The sequence below is a fragment of the Orycteropus afer genome, unplaced genomic scaffold, assembly GCF_000298275.1.
Source record: "Orycteropus afer afer isolate SDZICR_OR568_19922 unplaced genomic scaffold, OryAfe1.0 scaffold00036, whole genome shotgun sequence".
Lineage (NCBI taxonomy): Eukaryota > Metazoa > Chordata > Mammalia > Tubulidentata > Orycteropodidae > Orycteropus > Orycteropus afer.
Window position 1 is genome coordinate 17466194 of NW_006921623.1, and position 19750 is coordinate 17485943.

Below are 19750 nucleotides of genomic sequence, written 5' to 3' on the forward strand. Positions count from 1 at the left end.
CAATGACATGAGACAAAGTATATGTGAACTGTTGTATGGAAAGTGAATTTTCTCTGTAAATCTTCACCCAAATCACAATAAAAAAAATAATAAATTAAACAAACAAACAAAAACACTATTTTAAATGAAGGAAAGAACAACTAGAAAGAAATTCAACAAAGATATAAAAGATCTATCTGAATAATACAATCAACCAACTTGACCTCTAAGACATATATAGAACGATCCACCCAACAGCAGCACAATATACATTCTTTTCCAATGTATACAATCATTCTTCAGAACAGATGGTATTTTAGGCCACAAAACAAGCCTCAATAAATTGTACAATGAAATAATATGAGGCATCTTCTCTGAACACAAAGCTATAAAAGTTGAAATCAAAGACAGGAAGAACAAGAGAAAAGAAAGTCTAATATATGGAACCTGAGTAACACACTAAGAACCAATGGGAAATGGCAAGAAAGATGGATGAATGGAAACAGGGAACCCAGGGAAGAGGAAATGGGAAGGGTGCTTTTATGGGCTTGCAACTAGTATCAGGAAACAAAGTGTATGTAGTTATTGAATGGAAAACTAATTTGCTCTGTAAACATTCACCCAAACCACAATGAAATGTTAAAAAATAAAACAAAACAAAACAAACCAATGGTTAATAGATGAACTTTAAAAAATTTCCAGAATCAAAGAATGAAAACACTCCAAAAACTGTGAGACACACCAAAAGGGAAAAAAGATTCTCAATGACATGGATCGGCACAGTGGCTGTTATGATGGGCTCAAGCATAGCAACGACTGTGAGGATGGCTCAGGACTGGGCAGTGTTTCGTTCTGTAGTACTTAGGGTCACTATGATTCAGAACCAGCTTGACAACACCTAAAAATGACAACATATCTGCTTGGCTTTATTTTCTATGGAGTAGACCTGTATTTATTAGATTCTTAAAAGAGTTCCATCTCAGTCAAAAGAAAAGCAATTTCAAGTATCTAGAAATACAGGTAAGGCGTAAGGCATCCAGATAGTATAGTGGTTAAGTGCTCAGTTGCTAAATGAAACGTCAGCAGTTTGAACCCACCAGAAACTCTGCAGGAGAAATAGGTGGCAATCTGTTTCCATAAAGATTACAGCCTAGGAAACCTTAAGGGCCAGTTCTATTCTGTCCTATAGCATTGTCCCTATGAGTCAGAATCAACACAACTACAACAGACAAAAATACAGGTTCATATCAAAGTAATAAGACTGAATTAGTCACATAAATAAATTAGTTACATTACTTTATGTTGTTGTTGTTGTTACATACCGTCGAGTCGGCCCTGACTCATAGCGACCTCTCCTTGGGTTTCCAAGGCAGTATCACTACGGAAGTAGATTGTTCAATATTCCTTCCAAGGAGTGGCTGATAGGTTTGAACTGCCAGACTTCTGGTTAGCAGTAAAGTGCCTTAGGCACTACGCTACCAGAGCTCCTCACATTACTTTATAGTCAACAAGTAAAACAGATTTTGAATAAATTAAGGGGTTAATGGTAAACCTAATTTGAGTGATGTCAGGGAATCATTCAACCATTTGAAAAATATTTATTGATTACTATATTAAATCTCTAATCCTAGCTGCTCTGGGGAATATCAAGAAAAGTAAATATGGTCTCTAGGTCCACCAGGAACTTGCTACTGCTACTTGCTATTGCTTATGAAATTTTTACATTTCATAAGCAATAACCATCCTTATTATTTCAGAGTAGAATTACTTATTATTACTTTTTCTAAATTATCATTTTACTTTAAAATGAAGAAGGTATCTTAAAAATGTCTCTTAAAGGGGGTAGAGGAAAAGCAAATCTTGAATTTGTAACTTTACTGAAACAATGCTGTCATTAATTTTAAAACCCAAAATTCTAAATTCCATTACCTTTTCTCTTGATCACCCATGTTTTTCCGGTCTGCATAGATTTCTGCATAAAGCAATGCTGTGAAGTGAGCAGCACAAGACTGAGCTACTTTGGCAACCTCCAGATAATTCAAATCCAGCCAGAAAGCATCATCAAAAACTGTTCCTGAAGAAGGTCTAAAAAAATATAAACATAGTATCAGGTCCATTTCTTTAAATTTCTTATCTAAAGAAAAACTCACTATTGCTAGTTAAGGAGAAAATTACATTTAAGTAAGTGAAAATCAGATTTCCCTAAAATACAGTTATATGCAATGCTCGTTATTCTCTGATATTATATTTGCAAATTCACCTATTCACTAAAATTTGTTACAATCTTGGCACTTCCACAGTCACTTTTGGATATATGCAGAGTGGTAAAAAATCTGAGTTGCTCAATGTGCACATTGCCATCTAAGATAGAATCAGATGATGCTCTGCCTTGTTTCAGCTCTCAAACTGTGAACAAATACCTTTGAATGATCTATTTAGTGCCACATTTTTCACAGTCGTGTCCTTTGCTAGTGATTTCCTTTTTAAAGTGGCTCCCAAGCATACTGCAAGGAGTCCTGGTAGTATAATGATTAAGTGCTGATGGTGTAATGGTTTGCTAACCTAAAAGTAAATGGTTTGAACCACCAGCCTCTCCACAGAAGAAGATCTGGCAATCTGTTCTTGAAAAGATTTCACCCTAGGAAATCTTACAGGGCATTTCTACTCTGTCCTGTAGGGTCTTGATGAGTTGGAACTGACTTCACAATAACAAGAAGGATAACTTGTGAAGTGCTGTGTAATGTACCTAAGCATAAGAAAGCTGTGATGTGCCTAAGGGAGAACATGTGTGTGTTAGACAAGCGTCATTCAGGCATAAATAATAGTGTTGTTGGTCATATTAATGAACAACACACTAAGCTTCTAACTATCAAACTTGGACCTGAACTCAGTTCCTTACCCTTTTCTCTAGTGCCAGTCATACTTTCTTAAGAAATCCTTTTTAAGATCTTATTTAAAATTGAGTATTATCTCCAAATATTGATAATGTCAACACTTTTCTATTCCAGTGATAAATCTGAAATGAATTTGAAACTAACTCAAGATAGATCAAAGACCTAAATATAAAACCTAAAACTATAATAGAGGGAGTGAAACTGCCTCTCAACATCAATAAAATAGATCCAGCTTTAGTTACAATTTCTTAATGGACTTTGTCAGAAGAGGATCTGGTACAATACAATAAAGTAAATCATTAACTTTCTAACCAGAAACAAAGACACTGAGAGGTATGAGGGGGATACAGAAGAAATAATTTTTTAAGATATTAATGCATTTAAATTAAAATGCATTTTCATTTTTCACATCTCTCACTTCCATTCTCTACCAAACTGCCACCAAAGAGGCTGTAAGATTTGGCAAAGATAATGCTGTTACTAATACAGCTGTGACTAAAAGTCAGAGTTCCTGACACCGATTTAACCAAACTGCTACCCTGAACTATATTAAAAGGAGATATAATCATCACACAAATTAAATATAGCACTTTTCAGCAGCTTCATCTAAAATAACAATTAAAGTTCAGTCAACAGTAACAAGCTGCACTTCTAAACCCTCAAACTTGAGAAGTCACACTCATTACATTACCTCTTTTGTCTTCTCAGGTAGTCCACAACAGCAAGCATTGTTCGTTGTGATTTTTTATCCAAACAGCCTCGAGAAAAGTATTCTGACTCTGATAAACAAAGGTATCTCCTGTCAGTCCCAGACAGACTTACTTAAGGACTTTCCTTCTTCTGTTTATGTGGCTGTCTGTCTCTACACTGTAAGGTTTTGGTTGGTAGTACCTAGCACAAAATCACTTCTGAATGAACACAAATTGATAAATGCATTAAATGGCAATATTTTTTCTTTTGAAAGAAAGTATTTTGCTTAATAAAGCTCAGAATTTACATTGTGATTTATACTTTATTTCTAAAGGGAGAATAATTTGATTCAACAAACATTTATTTATAATCTTTTATTGTTGCCAGGTGCTCAGTATACAAACATGACTAACAGATTATTTCTAACCACACAGAACTCACTGACTACTCTGGGAAACTCTAAATAGTGCAAAAAGTGCTAGGATAGGGGATGTTTAGAATGCTATAAATGCATACAGTAGAAAACCTAATCTGAGCAATAAAAATTTCACAGAAACAAAAGGTATCTGAAGAAAGAGTAATGGTTAATCTGGAGAAGAGGAAAAGATAGTATTGCAGGTAGTATAGTACAGTATCTGAAATGACTGAAGGCAAGAAAGAAATCGGAAAATGAACTGAAACAATTTCAGCTGTGCTATGCCATGGACCCAGAAAGTAGTAAAGATGTTGGGGACAGAGACAAATAAGACGAACAACAGTTATGTTCATCAGAACTGGCAGGATTTGGTAATCAGATGAGGTATGTGAGTGAGAAAAAGTCAAGGACAGTGTCTGGGTTTCTGCCTTAGGCAACTGAGTGTCATTCAAAGAAAACGAGAGAAGCAGGTTGGGGAAGGGGATAAAAATGGTAAGTTTACTTTTGGACAACTGAGTCTGAGATGCACATGGAACATTTAACAGAAGGCAGTGAGACTTACAGACATCAGAAAAGATTTAATATACTATTAGATCTGAAAAGGCATCTACATTTATGTTCCTTTCTAATAAGAATTTTGTATGTGAAGTAAAACTTCATTTATGGTAATAAAAATACTGGCACTCTATAAAGACAGTAAATGAAAGTGGCTGATTTTATCTCTTGATGGTTGTGGCATAAATACATATGTACAAATGATAAACATGAAAAAAGTCTCAGCCATATTAATGATGATGATAAATTGTAAGATTATTATAGGCAGTTATTATATTAAATACAGTATACAATAAAATTTATATAGTAGTTTAAATGCTTAAGGGTAAATATGAATTTCTTTTATCTGTATTTTTCAAATAGAGAACAGTAAATATATTCTAGGCAGTTTGCAAAACCCTATGAGAATTTTTACTTTAGGGTTTTTATTTCAATGGCCTAGAGAAAATTTATATAAGCAAATTCAAATTATGTTGAAGTGACTGGAACTATATAGTCAGGTTAGAAGGAGCAATTTAGTTCCAGTATAATGTCATCATAACACATTAAATCAATACTTTTATTAGAGTTATATTAGTCTTGAAGTACAAGAAGTAAATCTGTACCTACTCATATTGATACATGAAATACATTAATAATATACATGAAAGATAAGTAAACAGTGGAGATTGGTGAAATTTTTCCTTTTCTTAATTTAGGTTTGAAACTGACTCATACTAAGCCCTCAATTAAGCACCTATATGTACCCAATTCCTAGTGAGAATTCTCCTGCCATTAAATTCTTGTTATGTGAAATAGTCATTATACAGCACAGAAAAAAGGTAGGTATTAAGAGTAGGTAAAGTATAATTAAATATTTATTTCAAAAAATTGGTAGGATATAGGCTATCAACCACAGTTATCTGAGATCATAGGATTATAGGTAATTTTTTTAAAATGTGTACTAATTTTTCATAATAAATAAGAATAATTTATAGGTTGCTTTTTAAAAATGAATTTAGGCATATATACAAAACCAAACAGATACAAAAGACCTATGAAAAAAAACTAAAACAAAAACAAAAAGCTACAAAGCACTATAACAAGAAAGTAAAAGAGAATTACATAAATGGAAGAACATACCATGTTCATGGATAGGAAGACTTAACATTGTGAAAATGTCAATACTACCCCAAGTGATGTACAGTGGTAATACAATCCCAATCCAAATTCCACCATCATTCTTTAAAGAGATGGAAAAACTAATCACCATCTTTCTATGGAGTGGAAAGAGATCCAAGGTAAGTAAAGCATTACTAAAGAAAAACAACAAATGAGGAGACCTCACACTTTCCCATCAGACACTGTAGTCAAAACAACCTGCTACTGAGAAAATGACAGACAGACAGACACAAAGACCAATGGAACAGAATTGAGAAGCCAGAAGTAAATCCGTCCGCGTATGGACAGTTAATCTTTGACAAAGGGCCTAAACCCATTAAATGAAGAAGAGATTATTTCTTTAACAAATGGTGCTGGCAAAACTGGGTATCTATTTGTAGAAAAATGAAACATGATCCCTATCTATCTCATATCATATAAAAAAACTAACTCAAGAAGGATTAAAGACTTAAATATAAAACCTAATTGATTGCTTACCAAAAGCCTGGTGGTTCAAACCCACCAGCCACTCTTTGGAAGAAAGACTGGGCAATCTACTTTTGTAGAGATACTGCCTTGGAAACCCAAGGAGGGGTCGCTATGCGTCAGAATCAACTCAATGGCAATGAATTTGGTTTTAGAGTTTTTTGCTTAGGGGCATAAATACACTGTCAAACAATGTTGACCGGTTGACTGTTCTAAGGATTGTGTACTTCCCTGACGTTATTGTTCACCTTATAGGTCTGTCTATTGTTCAGTTTATATATCTATCTATGTATTCACCTGTAGATTATTGTTATTATTGTTATTGCAGGGCTGTATGTTTAATAGTATTTTTTATTTTTATTTATGCAGTGTTTCCTTCCCTCTGTATATATATTAAAAAAAAAGAAACCTCACTGCCATTGAGTTGGATCCTACTCTAGTGCCCCCTCCTTGGATTTCCAAGGTGGTATTACTACAGAAGTAGATTGCCCAGTCTTCCTCCTGAGGAGTGGCTAGTGGGTTTGAACCACCAGCTGAAAGTTGAAGACTGGGCAAAGTTGAGCCACAAGGGTGAGTTTATTTCCAGCAGAAGATAACCTAGAGAACTGGGAACTTCTAAAAATTAAATATGTATGTGCATCAAAAGAGTTCACTGAAAGAGTAAAAAGAATTAACAGACTAGAAACAATTTTGGCAATGATATATTAGACAAAGGACTAATCTCTAAAATTATTTTTAAAAAACCCCAAAAAACCCTAACACTTCAATAATAAAAAGTCAAACAATTCAATTAAAAAAATGGGCAAAGGATATGTACACACTTCACCAAGGAAGACATTCAGGTGGCCAACCAATGTATGAAGAAATGCTTGAGATCATTAGCCATTAAAGAGTTGCAAATCAAAACAATGAGATATCATATCATCTCACCCACATCAATAGCAAAGTTCAGAAAAAGAGAAAACAAATGCTGGCAAGGGTGTGGAAAGACTGAAACCCTCATACACTGCTGGTGGGACTATAAAATTGTACAAGCACTGCAGAAAACGGATGGAATGTCCTTAAAAAGTTGGAAATGGAAATATCATACACATACACATAATCTAATTATTAGGTGTACGTCCTACAGATATAAGAGCCATGACATGAATAGATATATGCATAATTATGTTCATCATAGCAATAGTCACATTAGCAAAAAGATGAAAACAACCAAAGTTCAGATCAATGGATGAATGGATAAACAAACAACGGTACATAGACACAATGGAATACTACGCAATGTTAAAGAACAATGATGAATCTGCAAAACAAAACACAGATAAACCTAGAGGGCATTATATTGAGTGAAATTAGTCAATCACAAAGGACAAATATTATATGAGACCACCATTAAGAAAAGGTTTTCACACACAAAGAAACATTCCTTGAAGGTTATCAGGGATGGGAGGCAAAGACAGGGTAAATCACTAATTAGAGGACAGATACATATAAACTTGGATAAAGTGGAAGGCAATATACACTAAGAGGAAGGTCAGCACAAAAAATCAAGGCAAAAGAAGACACTGGGAAGAACACAAGAGTTAAAGGCAACAAAAGTAACCAGAAGGCTGGCCGTTCAAACCCACTAGCCACTCCTCAGAAGGAAGACTGGGCAATCTACTTCCGTAGTAATATCACCTTGTAAACCCAAAGAGGGGTCACTATGAGTAGGATCTGACTCAATGGCAGTGAGTTTTTTTTTTTTTTTTAATATATATATACAGAGGGGAGGAAACACTGCATAAATAAAAATAAAAAAAAAATACTATTACACATACAGCCCTGCAATAACAGTAATAACAGTAATCTACAGGTGGATACATAGATAGATACATAAGCTAAACTGGTATGGAAGGCAAATGAGACTACCCATGAGGTTTGCCAGAGGACATTTCGACATATGTATTTATATGGGCTGCAAATATATCCAAGTATATATAGTGGAGTGTACGGGGTGCTAAGTTATGAAAACATTTTAGCCACAACCAAATACCTAGAGGGAATGAACTGCTGGGACATCAAGGTCAACTAGCATAACACAGCCCACAAAGACAATATGCTATATCCTATTTTGGTGATAGCAATTGGGGTTTTAAAACCTTGTGAGTGGCCATCTAAGATATTAACTATTGTTCTCTCCTCATCTGAAGCAAAGAAGAGTGAAGAAAATCAAAGACTCATAGAAACAATTAGTCCAAAGGACTAATGGACCATGCAAACCCCAGCCTCCATGACAATGAGAACAGAAGAACTAGATGGTGACCAGCTACCACTACTGACCGCTCTGAAATGGATCACAATAGAAGGTCCAGGATAGAGTGGGAGAAAAATGTGAAACAAAATTCAAAATAATAAAATACACTTGACTTATTGGTCTGATAAAGACTGGTAGAATCCTAAGACTATGACCCTTAAATATCCTTCAGGCCTGGAACTGAACTCGCTCTCATGGCTCAACTTTCAAACAGCAGACAGGCCTATAAAGTGAACAGTAACACCAGGGAGGTATGTACTCCATAGGACAATCAACTATGCGAGATTAAAAGGAAAGCATTTGCCCAGGGATAAAGCTCAAAAGACAGGAAAACAGTAAACACAGGCAGGCAGCAGAAGAGAGCTGTTACAGTGACGGAATCGCAATCAATGTCATGAAACAAAATGTGTATAAATTACTGCATGGGAAACCAATTAGTTCTGTAAACTTTCACCCAAATTACAATAAAATGTTTAAAAAAATAAAATAAAAACAAGTTGGCCAGATCTCAGAAAATATGAAAATCCCATTACATAGTACCTTTAATATTTAATTGCATATATTTATTTGTGTGCGTTTGCCATTGCTAGAATGTAGGTTCAAGCCTTTCACGGACTGTCTTGTTCATGTCACCAATGTCTGATGCAAGACTGAATGCTCAGTTAGTTGCCTCATTATTAACAGCCAAAATTTACTAAGTTAATACTCAGTATATCCGGTATCATCCTAACCAGATAATACCAATTATCTGGCAATTGGATAATACTCTGGCAATTTGGCTTACAAACATTATTTCACTGAAAACTTCCAACAACTTTTATTATCTCACTTCTATGTGGAAAAAGAAACTGAAATTATGGAATTAGACCTGTAAATCATCTTTAATGGGATTTAAACTGAAATCTATCTTTGTCTAGAACTGAGAAGTTAACAGAATAAATGTTAGAAATCTAACAAACTATGGAAATACCTGAATCCAAATTTGCAGGGGTTGTAGATCGGCTAGTTTGTGAGGAATGTCTGAAGCAGTTAGTGAAAAATCCCTGAATATGTGTAGAAAGCAGGTTTCTCCATGATTCATTTGTATCTTGCAGCAAAATATCATGAATCAAGTATGGAAGCACAGTCTGACAAAAGTCAGTTTTCACCTAAAACATGCGAACACATTCAGGCAATAGTTTGAGTAAAAACAACATATTTAAATTTCCACTCCCTGGTACTGACATATTTAATTTTTTAATATAGCAAAAGAATCTACTATGACCCCTAGCTGCCCTTCAGGTCTGGAATGGAACCCACGCCTGTGGCCTCCAACCAAACAAAAGAGGGGCATATGAGTTGAACATTTACCTGAGGTAGATACACTCCTTGGGGAGAACAATCATGGAAGAAAAGGGGGCTGCTTGTGCATATGGAGGCAGCTTGGGGGGCAGGAGTGCATGGAGAGATGGACACAGGGAGGAGGTGGCTATTGGGAGGAAGTGGGAGGGGAGCTGTTGCAGTGTGGTAAATTGTGGTCAATGTCATGAGACAAAGTGTATATGAACTGCTGTATGCAAAGTGAATTTGCTCTGTAAATTTTCACCCAAATCACAATTACTAATAAAAAAAAAAATCTACCATGAACTCAATGAAGTGCTAAAAAACAAACAAATAAACATGTGTACCAAGTAAAGTAACATCACCACTATAAACTATTTCAACTGTTTTTGAGTTGAAAAGTATTGTTAACAGTATAAGCAGTTTTCTGATTTGTTATAAGATTTAAGAGAAAAAATGAACTTTTGATTTTTGCACATTTTCTATATTCACTGAGGAACTACAACAGTCATGTTAAATTTTTTTTTTCTTTTCAAAATCAATTTCTGTGCATAAAATTTGGATAATTATTTATGGTATGCCCCAAACTGTAGAAAAGTGCTTTAATATGTATCATACATTACAACAGTCCTCAACCTTATTTTGGCTGAGACACCATCTTCATATGTTCATCACACACCGTACACTTAAGACACACTGTAGATTATCAATTGCATACGTTTTATTTTTTAAACCTAAAGACATATCAGAAAGTCATTTTTGGAACTACAGAATATCAGGTACTAGGTCTGCAGTACATATGTATGTTTATTATTTGGAATACTTTATCTTTTGGTCAAAGTCAAAACTTTATAAAATTCTTAGGTTGGTTCACTACTAAGAAATGAATTCTGCCTCCAGGCTATCACTCTCCTGACTTGGTACTGACAGAATGTGATGAGTTAGGCACTGTTACTCCTTTACTATAGAAAACAAGGGCTACTTTTTTAAAAACTGCTCTTAATGTATGTCCTTTACCAAAATACTCATGTATATTAGTTTTTGTAAGTGACAGATGTTTGACCTTGTTAGACACTGTTTTCACATTTCTGTTGAATTATGTTTGACATTACTATAAATTAGGTTAACTTCATTAAGTCTTAAAGCATCATTACATTGTGCTCTTTTGATGACATTTGTTAAAAGCATATAAACTCCCTGTTTGGTATAGTTAAGTATCTTTACTTTGCACTGAAATAAACTGTACTTGTACCTTTAAAAATAACTCATCCAGTATGTTGCTACTCCAAAGCTGAAACCTACTGCATAAAATTGAGGCTAGACAAAGATACCATTTGAGGAATTCACAACAGCTGAATATGGGTGGTGATGCATCAAGATGATGCGCAGTACTACAGCACTCTTTTTAGATGTATAGGCCACAAACAAATATACAGTAGCAGAATGGATGGGGAAAACAAATAAAACTATTTAAAGAAAGCTGAAAAGAAAAAAGCAAAAGTAGAAAGGAACTAAGCCAGATTTATTCTTAACCTTCTTACTTCGCACATTGGCTTTAATAATTGAAGAACTTCACTTTTTATGCCTCCACTATCCAAAAAGGCACATGTCAGTGTTTTTATCCAAACATCATGATTTTCACTTTGAGGAATCCACAAAGTTGTATTATCTAGGTCTTCTAAAGGATTTTCGTTGTCAAGTCTGCATACTTCTAAAAACTAGAAAGTGATCAGAAAATGTAAGTAAGAACGTTAGAAATACATTTTATTTCTCCTATACAAAATTATTATTGAGAGATAAGCTAACCTACTCTCAAAGAAAACGAAATACAATTAAAACTAAATTTTGAGGGAATAGTTACATTTAAAAAAAATATACATTTTTGTTTATATGAGAGGCAGACTGATATGGTAAAAAACAACGCAGTGGCAAACTTAGGTGCTACTCTCAGTTCTCCACTCATTAGTAGCATAGGAAACAAATCATCAACTCTGCTTCACCTGTCTCATTTCTAAAACGAGTCCAAATCTACCACACAGAACTAATTTCAGGGTGAAATAAGATTTTAAAATGTTAAAACTCTAATGCTTTATAGGTTACATACTAGTTTTAGTAATAATTTATATTATTAGCAGTTTCATTAAGATAAAAATTATATTTATGATACATTAAAAGCACTACTTCAATGATGGGCATATGTCCTGAAATTAAATTGGTGAAAAGTCAGCTGCAGACTTTTCAGTAACTTTATATAAAGAAAATATTAAAGAGGAATGCTTAGACTAAAGGAGAAGCAAGAGTATTTAAACACCATTCAGAGTACCTTCAATGGAACTTCATTAAAATCTGAAAAATGGGACAGAAAATCTGCAGGTCATCATCTTACATTTCACTGGAGGATTGTGATACATTAACTTACTATGGAAATAAAAACTTGCTTGACAACAAAACCTATAACCAGACCCAGGATCAATGGATTTCATGAGATCAAAGGAAGGGTTTTCCTATTCCTAAGAAAAAAGGCTAGAAGCATGTCACTAAGAACCCATCTGTCCACTCAAATCAATCATCACTCCTCTCCAGGTTACCTATCTCAGCTTTTCCACACTGCCATAACTGAAAATCATGAACCACTTAGATTTAAGTACAGTTTGGATTATTCTAAGATACAGTTAAATGTTACTATATAGGATTTTAAACCATTTGCTATTCATAGTCCACAGTGAATAGAACTGTTGTGGATATAGTGGCCATTCAATAAACATTTACTACTTGAGAGACCTTTTTTCTCGATGTTCTAAAAGGCTGTAGATAGGCGAGCATGGGATCAGTAGTTGTTTTATAAATCTCCCAGAAACTATGTCCAGTCTTTGTAGCTAAAATGCTTTTCAAACAGGTAACAGCAGCAGATCGTATTTTGACACTGAAACACACATATTGAAATGCTTATAAATTATATCAGTTATTAATCTTGATAAATGTAAAGCAATCTTCATTGAAAAAAATTTTAAATGAAAATATAAAATTTACAGTAATAGGAAAATTTACATTAAATCCTGTAACATCAAAGTCAAAATTACTAAAGAATTTTTAACATTCCTTCAAGCAATCTGAGTTACTAATAACTTTAAAAGAAATTTCCTTTATTAAACATATTAAGTTTATGACTACAATAAACTGAAAACTCAGAAGAAATATTTGGAAAAAACATAAACATGAATAACCAGAGTTATTCAGATAAAATACTAATAAATCTGAAAACACAGTATTTGGTAATATATTCTCTGCTGATGTACAAATAATTTGGTATGAGGAGAAATGGTATTTCCTCCAAATGAGAAAATTATTGAGAACAATTTTAAACAAACAGTAAGTACACATTTATTTTGACCAGAACCTAGTTGAGAATCAGTAGGTAAGGCATCTAAAATTGCTAACAAAAAACTGCAGGAAATTCTCTTCTGCTAAAAAAAAAAAAAAAAGTAGGAAAAGAAGAGCTGCAATACAGAGCACTAGAAATATGACAGCTGACAAAAAAAAGTCACAAAGCTTCACACTACGAATGATTAAGTAAAAGCTTAATTCCTTTTAGGTTACTCAGTTTAAGACCAAAGTATAAATGCCATGGTATAAAAGCCACTTGGACTCATCCTTAAACCTTCTATTTCCTTCATTCCTTCATACCCAATTCATCATCAAGTCCTGCTGGCACCATGTTTAAAACATATCCTGGTTCCATTCATGTCTCTCATCTCTGCTACCACCACTCTAATCCAAGTCAGTATTATTTCTCCTCTGGACTACTGAAGTAACTTCATAATCAGTATTTTCATGTTTCCATTTTTGCTCATTCAAAATCCATTTACCATATAAAAGTCACAGTAAAAAATATGTTACATCATGTCACTATGCTGCTTAAAATTCCATGATGTCCAATTTTTTTTTTACATAGAGAATAAACAGGCAGTAGAAAACTCTTTTTGACTAGATGAAAGGCTTTTAAGGTTATGAAACATCTGCAATATGGTTTATTTTAAAAGGACTAAAATTAAGGCTAGCCTAGTATAGTGTCATCACATTAGATTTTGGTAAGTGCCTAAAACAGCACCATTTAAATTTCCCTATCTTAATTTTCTGTGTAGAAGTTAACAACATTTGATTTTTATTATTTATTATTTTACTAGTAGTTATTCTCACTAGAATTTAACAGGGGCCTGGTCTACAATGTTCATCACTATATCAAGTATCTGGCACGTAATTTTAAAAATATGTAAGTACTATCATAAAAATAATAATTTAAGTATGAGGACTTAAAGTAGAAAGCTTTAGCTGTTGGAGATATTAATTTATATAAAATAATGTTCTCCCTGGATGTCAGATTAAGCAAGTGCTATCAAATGGTGCTACTGTAAGACAACTGGCTCCTAACCGAAAGGTTGGCAGTTTGAACCCACCAGCTGCTCCACAGGAGAAAGACTAAGGCTTCTGTAAAGATTTACTCCCTTGGAAATTCTATGGGGGTTGCTATAAGTAAGAACTGACTTGATGGCAGAGAGTTTGGTTTTGGTTTTATCAGATGAAAGTTATGATTAAATACTTACCAATCTTCTACCAGTGAATTATTCAGGTGGGTCAGCATTATGAAAATCCACCAAAGTTCTTGATCTTCAAATAACTCAAGGGCCTTACTATATGACGTATCTTTACTATGTTGTATAGCTATGGTAGAGAAATCTATAGGACCCAATTCTCCTAAGCAGCTTCCAACAGCCTCTGTATACAGAAATTCCATTTTAGTAGAATCATAGTTGTAAGATCAAAATACAGATATTTTCTAACTTTAAAAACATTAACACTGCTTTGTCATGCCTCAAGGTTTAAGTATGTTGTCAAAGATTTAGAGTAAAGAATTTAATATGCTTGAGTACTAAATAGTTACAAAATATTGCATCATTTCCTTTATCTATTATTCAAGTGAGCAATAGCTAGTTTCCTCTACAGAATCATATTCAGGAGACAGGTAATAAAATGTAGGTAGTAAAGATCAAAGTCTAAACATGGCCACTATATAAGAGTATCAAGAGACATTAAAGTCATCTAAAAATTTTGAGGTATCACATACATAAAGCCCAAAAGTCTTTAATACATAGCTCCTTGAAGTTTACACATACATACAAATTTTTTTCCACCTGTTATTACCACCTAAATGAAGACAGAACATCTTCAGAATCCAGGAGACTTTCCATGCACTTTTCTAGTTGTGATGGTATTTATTAAAATATGGTCTAGAAATTCTTTGATATTCATCCTTTCAAAAAAAACCACTCACTGCCATCAAGTCATTCCGACTCATAGCAAACCCTCCTTGGGTTTCTGACGTGGTATCTCTACAGAAGTAGATTACCCAAATTTCCTTCTGAGGAGTGTCTAGTGGGTTAGATCTGCCAGCCTTCTGGTTAGCAATGAAATGCCTTAGGGACTATGCCACCAGAGCAATCCTTTCAAATAGCAGAGACTAATTCCTCTTGTCAAGTGTGGGCAATGCTTAGTGATTCTAGTCTAACAAACAGAACATAGTAGAAATGACAACATGTGACTTCCAAAACTAGATTTAAAAAAAGACATTATGGCTTTCTTCTTACCCTTTCTCTTGGATCACCCACTCTAGGGGAAGCCAGCTGCCATGTCATTAAGATACTCAAGCAGCCTTACAGAGGGTCTATGTTATAGGGAACTGATTGATCCCTAAGAACAACAACCAGCATTAACTTGCCAGGGGAGTGAGAAAAGTAGATTCTCCACTCTACTCAAGATTTTAGATAGCTCCTGCAATGTCATGAGAAACCCTAAGCCAGAATCACCCAGGTAAGCTGCTCCTGGATTTCTGACAAACAGAAACTATGTGAGCTAAAAAATGTTACTGTTTGAAGCCACTAAGGGTTTGAGTAATTTGTTACAAAGCAATAGATTATACAATAGGCGATATCAACCCTTCCCCACCCTGCCACCAATAAATACCATTCAGGTTTCTATCATACCAGGGTCAGTAAACTATGGTTTGGTAGCTATATCCTATGTTTGTTTTGTTTGTTATGTGTCGTCGAGTCAGACCCGACTCATAGTGACCCCTCCTTGGGTTTCCGAGGCAGTATCACTACAGAAGTAGATTGCCCCATCTTCCTTCTGAGGAGTGGCTGGTGGGTTTGAACCACCAGCCTTCTGGTTAGCAGTCAAGTGCCTTAGGCACTATGCTACCAGAGCTCCCACTATATCCTATAGTCACCTGTTTTTGTAAATAAAGTTTTATTGAAATATGGCCATACCACATTGGTTTACATATTGTTTATGGCTGCCTTCACACTACAAAGTCAAGATAAATAGTTACAGAAGAGACCATACAGCCCACAAAGCCTAACATATTTATTATCAAACAGAAAATATTTGCTGACCCTGACATACTACATAGCTTTGTCCTGTGTGTTCTTAACTCTGAAAAAAATAGAATCATGTAGCATGTCCTGTTGTGTCTGGCATCTTTTGTTATTTTATGTGAGACATTCATCCATGTTGCTATATGCAGCAGTAGTCTCTATATTTTGCTGCTGTATGTTATTTATTTAATGATTATGCCATAACGTAATTATTCATTCAGCTAGTGACTACCTTCTGAATTTATTTTCAGTTTAGGATTGTTATTAAACTATTATAAAATGAAATGTGTACATGTCTTTTAGTACATAGGTACATGCATTTCTATTAGGCTCCTACTTTCATAGAAGTGAAAATACTGGTTCACAGGACTTAGTATCTCCCATGTTGGAGATCATACTAAAATATTTTTCAAAGTGGTTGTACCAATTTACTCTCCTACCAACAATGTGTGAGTTCCAGTTTCTTCACAGTTTCCCTAATGTGAATACTCAGGGCTTTTAGTCCTTTAAATTTTAGCCATTTTGTGAGTGGTTAATTTATCTCTGGTGGTTTTAAATTATTACCCTTCTTTTTATTTGTTTATATCATATAGATACTCTCTTTTGTGAAGTGCCCATTTAAGTCTTTTGCCCATTTTTAAAATACAGTTGTTTTCTTTTTTTATTAATCTTTAGGAATTCTTTATAATATATATGAGTTCTTTGTTGAGTATATAAATTGAAATACCTTCTTTTAATCTGTATACTGTATTTTTACCCTCTTACTAAAGATTTTACAGAAAAAGAGGCACACATACTAATTTTGAAGGTTAATGTTTGTTCATCCTGTTTAAGAAATTTTAAACTACCCTAAGGTCATGAAGATATTTTAATAGATTTTTCCTTTTTTACTTCTAGAAACTTTGTTTTACCTTCAAATTTGTAATGATCCATTTCAAAGTAATTTTTGTGTGTGGTTTGACATAGACTCAAGTTCTATACAGATAAGAGCACCATTTACTTTAAAAAAGCAGTCCTTTCCCCACTAAATTGCATGGTATTTCTGACATGTCCGATGACCTTCCATTTGGTAATCCATTTCTGAATTTCCCACTTTTTCAATCTGTATGTTTATCCTTGTGCCGATAACATATTATCTTAATTACTCGTTTTTTAGAGTAAGTTTGATATCTCATAGATTAAGAGCTCTAATTTACTCTTCTTCAAAATTGTTTTAACTATTCTGGGTTCTTGTCAACTTTCAAAAATAAACCTGCTGAAATTTTTATGAGGACTGCGTTACGTAAATCAAAAGATCATCATTAATAATTATTCATGGACTCAATGTACATATGTTGACAAACTTAATTTACATGTCTTTAATCAACTTAGTTATCTGATACCCAAAAAATAAAAGGGTCCTATACTTCCACCCATCCTTCAAGTCCCACCTTAGAAATCACTTTACTGGAGAACTCCTCAAAATTGGTTAAATGTCCTCCTGTATGCCCACAAAAGACTCTGTGATTATGCCATGACAGCACTTCCAACTCATATGGAATTGACCTCTAAGGATCATCTGGGCAACAATGTAGGCATAGACACATGACGGCCAGTCAATATGTAACTACATTAGAAAACCTACTGCACTGCTGCTTATATTATAACAATATTTAAAATGACCCTGGCTCATTAAGAAAATATCTAATCTTATTCATTATAGAGTTTTCTACTAAAAAAAGTAAACATTTATAAATTCACTGACATTTCAGTTATGTGGACATTTCATTTAGAAGAAATAACTTCACATCCACAATGCTGTATAAATAAGATATCATTGTACTGATTAATATAGATATACTGATTCATAGTTACAAAATACATATAGTCACACAAAATACATAGAGTTTCACAAATTTTGAGGTAGAATTAGGTATTTATAGCTCTATTTTACTGGGTTCAGAGGAGGAACTTTTAAAAATAACTATTAAATGATGACTGTGGCTTTGAATAAGACTATTCCTTAATTATAAGTCTAATCCAGTGGTTCTCACTCAGGAGCAATTTTGTCTCCCAAGTGGGCATTTGGCACTATCTGGAGAAATTTCTGTTTGTCACAAAAGGGAGGGGGACTACTGGCATCAAATGGGTAGAGGCCAGGAATGCTGCTAATATCCTACAATGCACAGAATAGCACCCCACAACAAAGATTTATCACGCTCAAAACATTAATAGTAACAAATTTGGGAAACCCATGCCTAACTTGAATTCATTTAGTCCAAATTAGTCTGAGGCAAAATACAATGTGTAACATAGAAATGCTTTAAGTCTCATATCACAAACCACTATGATTTTAGGTTACATAGAAAATCCACTTAGGGATCTTGTAGTAAATGAGGTTTGCCTCTAGAAGTAGTGCTATTATGGACAAAGGAGCAAGTTCCCTGGTCAAAAAAGAAAAGAAGCTTTCTGGTAATATTCTGTTTTATGATCTAGGTGTTAGATGCACAAGTGTGTTCGGTCTGTAAAAATTCTTCAACCAGTGTAATTATGATCTTTATACTTTTCTGCATATATAACATAATTCAACAAAAAGTTTACAAAAACCTCCTAGTTCATTGTGTAGTGCCTGGGGTCTTACAAGCTTGTAAGTGGCTATCCAAGGCACAACAACTTATCTCTATTCACCTGGAACAACAGAGGAAGGAGAGTTAGAAACAAGAGGAGGATATGGAACGTGTGGCTAATTCCCTCACGAACAACTGCCTCCTTTGCTACAAGACCAAAAAAACTGGATGATACCCAAATACGATTACTGAACATCTTGATTAAAGATTCCACAGTAGAATCCTGATCAAAAGGGGAGGAATGCAAAATGGAATTTCAAATTCTCATGAATTCTAGATTTTCTGGAGACATGGAGGCTAGGTGAAGCACAGAAACTACTGTCCTGAGATACTCTTTTAGCCTTAAATCAAAAATATCTCTGAAATCCTTCTGGAAACCAAACCAAACTTTAGTTTAACTAGTAAAAAAAAATGGTCTGATTTGAGAATTATGCTGTTTTAAGATCTATACAGTGCCTAAGGCATGACTGCCAACCAGAGGCTGGCGGTTCAAATCCACCGGCTACTCCTCGGAAAAAAGTTTGGGCAATCTACTTCTGTAGAGATACCGCCTTGGAAATCGAAGGAAGGGTCGCTATAAGTTGGATCTGACTCGACGGCATGAGTTTTTTTTTGGTATGGGATCAAAGTGATAATAGCAATTTGGGCCAGTGAGTTTACATTAATGAGTGAGGAACAACTCAGAAAAGGAGGGTGAGAATGGTCGCATAACTCGAAGAGTGTAATCAATGTCACTAAACGGTACATTTAGGAGCTCTGGTAGCATAGTGGCTAAGACACTTGCCTGCTAACCAGACAGCTGGCGGTTCAAACCCACCAGTCACTCCTCGGAAGGAAGGCTGGGCAATCCTACTTCCGTAGTGATACTGCCTCGGAAACCCAAGGAGGGGTCGCTATGAGTCGGGGCTGACTCGACGGCACACAACAACAACAAACGG

General features: G+C 34.6%; 1 protein-coding gene across 1 annotated transcript in view; it reads right to left on the bottom strand.

Annotated features, from left to right (window-relative positions):
• The window catches only part of ATM (ATM serine/threonine kinase), a 197133-nt gene that overhangs the window by 71122 nt on the left and 106261 nt on the right, over positions 1-19750 (bottom strand). Inside the window, exons 33-38 of the mRNA XM_007936616.1 lie at positions 14377-14548; positions 12557-12698; positions 11317-11493; positions 9426-9603; positions 3565-3652; positions 1909-2064 (exon numbers count right to left, since the gene is read on the bottom strand). Of these exons, the coding sequence (XP_007934807.1) occupies positions 1909-2064; positions 3565-3652; positions 9426-9603; positions 11317-11493; positions 12557-12698; positions 14377-14548 (913 nt within the window). The remainder of the gene's footprint in view (positions 1-1908; positions 2065-3564; positions 3653-9425; positions 9604-11316; positions 11494-12556; positions 12699-14376; positions 14549-19750) is intronic.